Genomic DNA, 8,445 nt, shown 5'->3' with positions numbered 1-8,445 from the left:
TAGTTGCAATATAAATTGGATCATGTTTTCTATACATGGATTAAAAAATTTCCAAAAATGCTTCTAAATTATTCAAAATTTGATCATTTTATTCAAAAATAGATAAATATCATAATAATATAAAACTTAAAAATAGTATTTTAATAAAGTTAACTTGTAATCTTGGAGTTGAATAACTTTAGAATTGAATTTCAATCACCAATTGTGCTTGATTGATAAATCTTTAAAACTTTAATATTAGATACTACAATTTAATAGTTAGATACTTCTCAAGTAGGACAACTCTTGATTCTTTAATATTTTAATGGTGTTTCATTATAAAAAAAAGTAAGTGATTTGGTATAGGTATTGAAGTAATTTTAATCATTTCTATATTTTTACTTCTTACCAATCTTATTACTCTTTGTAGTGGTAAATTAAGTTAATACATTGTAAGCATTAATTTTCTTAATTGATAATCTACTCTTAATCAAAAAATGAAAAAGCTCTAATATTATAAATATACTCTTGTCAATCTATTAAGGATAAGAACTTAATGAAGGCAAATAAATAAGTGAGATTTTTTTCAAAAAAAGATAACAAAATAAAAATAAGATAATATATATACATTAAAAAAGAGGTTAGGATATTTATTGTAAAATGAAAAAAAAAAAAACAAAAGATCCTTGAAACTAGACTAGAAGCAAGAAAGGAATTGACAAGAATAAAGAAAGCTTCACTCTTACCTCTATACATATTATGTAACTAAGAGCTATGTAACAACATTTTATATGACTTTCAATACATGTCTAATTTGGAAGACACATGTTTTAATTTATAAGTAATATTTCTATATATACACTTTTATATTATGTATTATCTTATTTAAAAATGTATTGGGCATCTCACTATAGAAGGTGGAATTGTGTTTTACAAATATTCAAAAAAATCTTAATATGTTTCATCTTTATAAAAAGAATGTAATTTGAACTTTAATTCAAAAGTGCTTAAATCTAATACAAAAGTACTCAAAAATACTCTATTTAGTAATTTAAACTACACATAAATTCCAATTGCCTTATTACTTCAATAATTAGGTAATTTCAAACTTTCTTTGCAATCCTTAATCCTAAATAATAAGCTTTAGCAAAGTATAGCTCGTAATCTAACCGTTCACTTGGAGCAAAATTTTGCATACAAATGCCACTATAAGTCTTCTATGTGCTTAATGAGAATTCACTCCAATCCAACTTACAAAGTATGAAAAAATGCTCAAAAACCATACTAATATTACTTGGCTACCAACTTGAAAATTGATACAAATGTTCTAGCTGTGATTTCTCCTTCTCCAACTATTAACATCAACTCAAAGTTGGTATGTAGCTTGATCTTTAAGTCTTCTAGGACTATGCCAAATTTTACCTTGATCCGACTATTAGATCTTCAAATATCATAGAAACCCTATTCAACCTCAAACTGCCAACTTCTGGTAGGTTCTTGTACCAAAACCCAGATATCTCTCAATTTCATCATTGGATTATTACAAAATTTCACATACACTTAGCACACCTAATTAACCAAGAATTATCAAAATTTGAATTATAGATGTGATACCAATTTCACAAACTAGCCAGGAGTGCTAGCCATAATTGTATTACATAAATTCCAAGTTGCCAATACAAACCTTGACTTTGAACAACAATTGCAAAGTCCAAACAAATCCTACCAAAACGAGCCTTATATCTTTGAAACAAGCTTCAACCTAGCTCTCAAATCCTAATCTTTGAACTTTGAATGAATCCCTATTTTGTCCTAGGCGATCATTTTAGTGGCTAGAGGTCTGAATTCAACCATGTCTCATAAACAGTCGACCCTTGGATATCAATCTAACCTATTCTAAGGATTTTTTCTAATCTTAATTGTCAATCTTCAAATGCTTCTCTAGTTTGTCCAAGGTCATCATTTTTTCTGGCTAGAGGTTTGATTTCGACCCTATCTCACAAATGGTCAATCTTTGAGTATCAATCCAACCTATCTTAGGGATTTTTTAGCCCAACTCTACCCTCAACTTAATCCTAGTATCAACCATACTAATTATTTATCTCTTCAAACCTGATTTAATCAATTTATGGTCTTTCTAATGTAGTAAAAGAGTTTCTATAGCCTAGAAGGTAAAAGTACTAACCAACCTTCAACCTACTAACTATTAAGATGAAAAAATAAACTAAGAAGCTTTTATAAAAGCAATGTTTAGATACCTTGAATTATTATCTAGTATAATGTACAATTTGTTAAAAATATAGTCAAATTTAATATTGTCAAATATTGTCAAATATTGTCAAATATTGTCAAATATTGTCAAATATTGTCAAATATTGTCAAATATTGTCAAATATTGTCAAATATTGTCAAATATTGTCAAATATTGTCAAAAGTACATTTAACAAATTGTACATATTTTAAACTATTACTAGTAATATATAAATAATATATATATATATATATATATATATATATATATGTGTGTGTGTGTGTGTATATATATAATTTTAAACTTTTTTTTATTGTTATTGATTATTTTATTAGATTAAAATATAAATAATTGTTAGAAACTATTGTTAGAAGTCTTTTAAAATCAATCTTATATTTTTTTATTTATTGCATATTTACTAAGAAAATAATTTTTCATTTTATTATTAATCATTTTTGGCTGCTAAAAGTTTATCAAAAATCATTGTAATTTTATTAAAAGATTTTATATTTTATAATAATATATATCTATTTTACTCAAGATTCAAAAAACAATTCTTTAATTTTATGAAATTTCATACTTACTTTAAATGAACAAAGTAATAGTATAAATTTTATTCTATCTTTTATTCAATTTTGGATTTTATTTATTTATCTATTTTTAATAAAATTGTACTTAACAAAATAACATAAAATAGTCTTGGACTATTTTCTTTTTCATTTTTTGATAAAATTTACATATTAAAGCATTAAATATTAACATTCTTCAATTAAAATATAATATTTTAATCATATGTTATTTTACAATACATTTAATATTAATTAAAAACAATCTAATCAAGTTGCTTCATAAAAGAATGAATGATTTTAGCACTATAAACACAATATTTTAAAAAATTAAAAAATCAATTAAATTTTAATAATAATAATACTAAATAAAAAGAACAAAACTAAAAAAAATCAAAAAAACTGAAACTTGTCACATTAACTACATGAGCACAAAGAAACTTTATAACTAGAATGAGTAAAAATATTCTTTGAAAAGCAATATTGGGAAAAATTGTAAGTTATTCAATATTTTATTTCCTGACATGACAACCCACATTAACATGACAAGTTCAAATAATGTAAACAAGTTTGAAAAAGTGTCAAAGATTCAACATGTATGTTCTTGAATATTTTTATGCAATTTTCCGACATCCATCACACCATTGTTTAAGAAGAACCAGTTCTGAACCCCACACACACACTCACACACATCAACCATAATTATAAGTCAGTTTGATATTTCCACATGCAATGACTGAATTTCACATCTAATCTTCTGTGTACAGACCCTTCTTCTCCTCCTTTTCTCGTCTATCAGCTTTTGATTCATTTTTGTTTATTTATTTATTTATTTATAACTCGTTCTCTTTTCCTTCCTTTCCTCCCTTCTCTTTTGCTTGTGTGTGTGTGTGTGTCATTAGAGTACAACAGACCACACCGCAACACAGCCCACTCATGATCAACGTGGACGCAAGCTTCCATACATCCGCAAAACCAACCAAGATCTTGTCTTCATTGCCCACCAACCCAGCTTTAAATTATTTATTTATTTATTACACACTCGCTTTCTTCCTCTCACTCACTCTCTCTCTCACATTAACATTCACTAACAGACATACAGACAGACAGGAAGTCAGTGAGATAGAAAGCAAGCAAGTCAGCTAAGCCAGACCCTGTGATAAGGATCCTGAGAGTCAAGTGATGAAGCTTCCAGCTACTATGCTCACTATTTATTTATCTATTTATTTATCTGTCTATCTATCTATTTCTCTAGGGGACGTGTCATGCAGCGAAGCAAAGCAAAGGCTTGCTGCCTCCCAAAGTCAAAAACCGTCATGAAGTCTCACTGCCCTTCCACCGACCATGATATTAGCCCTCTACCCTTCACGATTCATTCATTCATCTGCACGTGTGTGTGTGCGTGAGAGTTCCAATCATACACATCAATCTATGGCCTGCAGCCTTGAATCGCTGCAGCGGTGGAGGCAGAACGGCGTGGGAGCGCGACACTGCGTTGGAATGGGAAGGAAGGCAAAGAAGGCAAGGCAAGGAAAGGAAGGGAAAGGCTCAGTGAGTCCTTTGGCGATGCGGCGAAGTGGGTAGGGATCTGATCGATAGAGGGATTGATAGATCGATAGATCCATGGATGCTTCTTCTTCTTCATCTCATCTTCACACCCACTTTGCGACTTCGCTGAGTGGCGGTGAGAATCCCCCGCTGGATTGCTGTCTGTGCTGCTCCTCCTCCGAAGTGGCGTAGACCTCGGCAACATCAACAAATGCAGTAGCTCCGTGATGGTCCATTTACTGAACTCTGTCTGCCATCCGCATCTCCAAAGCCTTTGCTTACTCGACGCAAAAATCTGCACTGAACCCACACTCCCTCCGATTTCTTCTTTCATGTTTTTTTCTAGACTTTCCGTCTGTCTTTCTGTGTGTTGTTGTTGATACTGGTTCGTGGTTATGCGTGTTGTCGAGTTGAGTGCCGAGCTACACAAACATGGCGAAGTAGAGTGAGCTGTGGCATATTCTTTGCTAAATGTGCAGCTCAGGAACTGATGTGTCTCAAGTGAACTCCTTCCAACACTGTTACATTTGGATTACAAATCCTGTTGTAAGCTGTGTAAAACAAGCCTAGAATTTTGTTTTGGTTTTGAAATATGCTTCTTGCATAAATCCTTTGGGTGAATTTCTTAAACCCTTTTTTTTTTTTTTTTTTTTTTTAAAGGTTAATGGTTTTCTTCAGAAATTAAAAAATGAATTTGAATCAATAAGAACTAATGAAATTTACAATAACTTTAATATGTGAAATGTTAATAATTTATCAAAAGAATTGCTGAAAGTAATCATTTGAATAATAAGATATACAAATGTAAAAGAGTGGTATGTTTTCCAGAATCCAAAAAAAATAAAAGTAAAGGAATAATTGTTTAATTATTTGTTACAACTGTAAAGATTGGCGTGTTGCTTCTTGGAAGCTTTGTAGACTATGACATGAAATTGCAGTCAATGTTTGATAAATACTTTTTATTTGGTTTTATATATATATATATATATATATACATGTGTGTGTGTGTGTGTGTGTGTGTATTTTTGATAAATTTGAATTTAAAAATGGATTGATAAACAATTCTAAAAAATTACACTCGTGTAAGTTTCTGAACATATAAAAAAAATTATACATATCATTTTAAATAATTATCTATTTAACTTCAGTTGCTTCATTCTAAAGGTATTTAAATCAATCCATAGCTCCATGGATACTATTTTCCCAAAAAAGGTTAAGGAAAAGACCACATTAAATGCCCACTCTTTCCTTGGATCTCTTGTTGAGGCACTAATTAATATGGAAGTTACATGAAGTATAATAGCAACACCCCATTGTAACTCAGTGTTTTTGTTCTTCAACTTGTAATATTTTTTTTAATTTTACTTATGATTTTTTTTTTTTTTTTTTTTTGTGGAATAAAAATAGAAACTAAAAATTTTAATAAGAATTGCTTGAGCTTACAAGTTTATTTTACATGTTTCTATTATTTGTATAAGTTTTGTAAATGTTAGTGAGCTCAATCTATGGTTTTGGTTTGTGATGAGTTTTTAGATTTTGGATATGTAAAAAAAAATGAAATTTGATAAATTTCAATAAACATATATTTTTCGTTATTTATTAACTCTTTTTAAAAAATGATCAGCTCTTTTTCCTCCAACTTGATAACTACAGTTATTAGATAATATTGTAACATCAAAAATATTTTGTAGATCTGCAATTTAAATATTTGTGTTTATATATATATATATATATATATATATATATATATGTTGTAATAATATTTCACAAACCAAAATTAAAGGATTTATGTAGTCCTACTTTATATTATTTTAAAAATCATTTTATCTAAGTCATTTTGATTTCAAATTATTATTATTTATTGGCATAAGCATTTTCTTTAAAACTTGTATGTCAATTGTATTTTTTCTGATAATCAATAAAACATGTTTGCATAATTATTCCTAATATTGTTTACTTGTCATTTATTATTCCACTATATATTACTTTACATTGATAACTTCTTTGAAAATATTTTTTCCAAAGCAAAAGTTCCAAATGTTAGTTATAATTGTAAACATAGTAAAAGACTATATCATGAAAGATATTATGTTTGAAAATTGAATCATTTATAGATATATGACTCTGTTTTGGTCATACAAATTGATTAATTTATTTGCATTTTTTGTCCTCTTTTCTTATCTTTTCTTTTTACCTTAGATTTGTTGTCATGGTACAAAGAATCTTTGCTTTGTTTTAGAAATATCTTTGCTTTGTTTTAGAAATAATTAAGCAAGTAATCAAAATGTAATTAAGAGTAATACAGATGAGATGTATGCATGAATGGATGCATAGCCTATTAACCATGTATGGTTAAACTACATATATATGTAAATACGATGAATAGATTAAAACACAGGAAGGACACCACTTACTTTAGTAAAGAAAACAAGTTATTTATATTATATCTTTTAATAGACAATATTGTATTTAGAGTAATATTAATGAAAATAGAGAGCAAATGACGGAGTTATAAAGGGGTAAACCTCCTAAAATTTCAAAAGAAACAAATTAGAAAATAGAATCACTATTTCTGCTGTGTGCGTTGTGGGTAAGCACCCAGTCTTCAGGATAATACATGGTGACAACACTGTCAACGTTCTACCGTTCACTGTAGGAATCTGAAAGGGCTCTCAATTGGGCACACCTATTGTTACTCGTATTCAAACGTCAATAGAAACGTATGGCTGAGTGTCCCTCCCAAAGGAGATGAAAGGACTTCTGAGCTTATGAGACGTTTCAATACTAACAGTCAAGCTCGTTTCTCCTCAATTTGTATGTAAGTTATACACACACATCAATGCCGGTTGTTGTCCTCACGGACTCTACCCAAATCGTTGCTCGTGCCATTGACATATTCTAATAAAAGTGACTTGAGCTGCCAGGCACCCACTGCTACTATGACCATCGATGAAAAGATTCTCGCTATTCAGGACAAGAAAGAACAGAATGCTGCAGTCATGAAGATGCTCTCCATGGTAGGCGGGAGGCTTTAGCAGGTTTTAGCATTCATGGACGAGAGACCATAGCCATTCAAGTGCAACTGGAGCACTGAATGTGCATTGCACGCGTAGCGAAAGGTCGACACAGGAAAATGATGCTGTAGAGGCATTTAGCATCTGATTTCATGGACTGAACGATCACTAAGCCTTGGAAACGCTTTCTGGTACTGAGGTGTTCTAAAGCGAGCTATCAGGTTCATGTTTGAATGTGCAGAACTTATGGAGAAGAGTCAATGCAGGTTACAACATACCTAGAAGACAGCCTTGTAGTCAGTTCAAACTCGATTTTCCAGATGACCCAGCGCTGGTTAGCATTTGCCACTTTGACCTTCTTCCACTTATTGGTGAACTCGTAAGAGAATTGTATTGGTTGAACATGCCAACCAGTACACTTAAAGAGGATAGCGAGAAGTTGCAGAATTGCTGGATAGAACTGGAAGTGGTTGCTTCATATGAGCAATAGACAGATTGCAAATGTGCTGCTACTCCGTTTCTGTGAACACAGTTTCACGTAAGTTCAGCTTACAAGACGATGAGATTGGTTTGGTATGCAGAAAATTGTTGGCCCCAAACTGCATAATCGGAAGCGCGACGCTTTTACGAACTACACAGAAGCCGTCCGTCGCTTTGACCAGATGATCAAGAAACCACCAGCCAAACCCCAACCATATGTGCCCTTGGAAGTTAAGATGGAGCAGAAGAGGAAGAGGATAAACGAAAGGAAGGCCCATCAATTAGCAGCTCTGAAGAAGGTAGGTGCTATACCCGTTACAGCTGGTACCAAAAAGTAGCTCAAATATCGTGCTTGAATTGCTCCAGGCTGGCGAGTCGAAACTGATTTTCGAATCATACAATAAAAACTGCTACTGTTCTCACATTACTGACAAGATACTTCTAATTATTCTACCGGCGTTGCACAATCGTTGCTTCATCATTGGGAATATATGTTACACAATGAAAATGCAATCATATGCAGAACATAGTCAGCGCAACCTGTGTTAAAGTAGCTGATAGAACCTTGATAACATGAACACATGGGTGCCCTATGTTCATTTCAAAA

General features: G+C 31.1%; 1 protein-coding gene across 2 annotated transcripts; it reads left to right on the top strand.

The window, feature by feature from the left end:
• Window positions 1-7,027: 7,027 nt before the first annotated feature.
• Window positions 7,028-8,377, top strand: LOC112291980 (uncharacterized). Of its 2 annotated transcripts, XM_073539187.2 has the most exons (4): window positions 7,028-7,162; window positions 7,269-7,361; window positions 7,600-7,692; window positions 7,940-8,377. In XM_073539187.2, the coding sequence occupies exons 2-4, from the start codon at window positions 7,284-7,286 to the stop codon at window positions 8,174-8,176; spliced, it is 408 nt and encodes a 135-aa protein (XP_073395288.1). In that variant the 5' UTR covers window positions 7,028-7,162; window positions 7,269-7,283; the 3' UTR covers window positions 8,177-8,377. The 2 variants fall into 2 exon arrangements, with proteins under 2 accessions (XP_073395288.1, XP_024395784.1); XM_024540016.3 differs by lacking the exon at window positions 7,028-7,162 and having other exon boundaries at window positions 7,169-7,361.
• Window positions 8,378-8,445: the final 68 nt, after the last annotated feature.

This window comes from Physcomitrium patens, chromosome 15 (assembly GCF_059467195.1).
Source record: "Physcomitrium patens ecotype Gransden chromosome 15, ASM5946719v1, whole genome shotgun sequence".
NCBI lineage: Eukaryota > Viridiplantae > Streptophyta > Bryopsida > Funariales > Funariaceae > Physcomitrium > Physcomitrium patens.
Note: the sequence above shows the minus strand (reverse complement) of the source record. Positions and strands in the feature narration are given on the sequence as shown.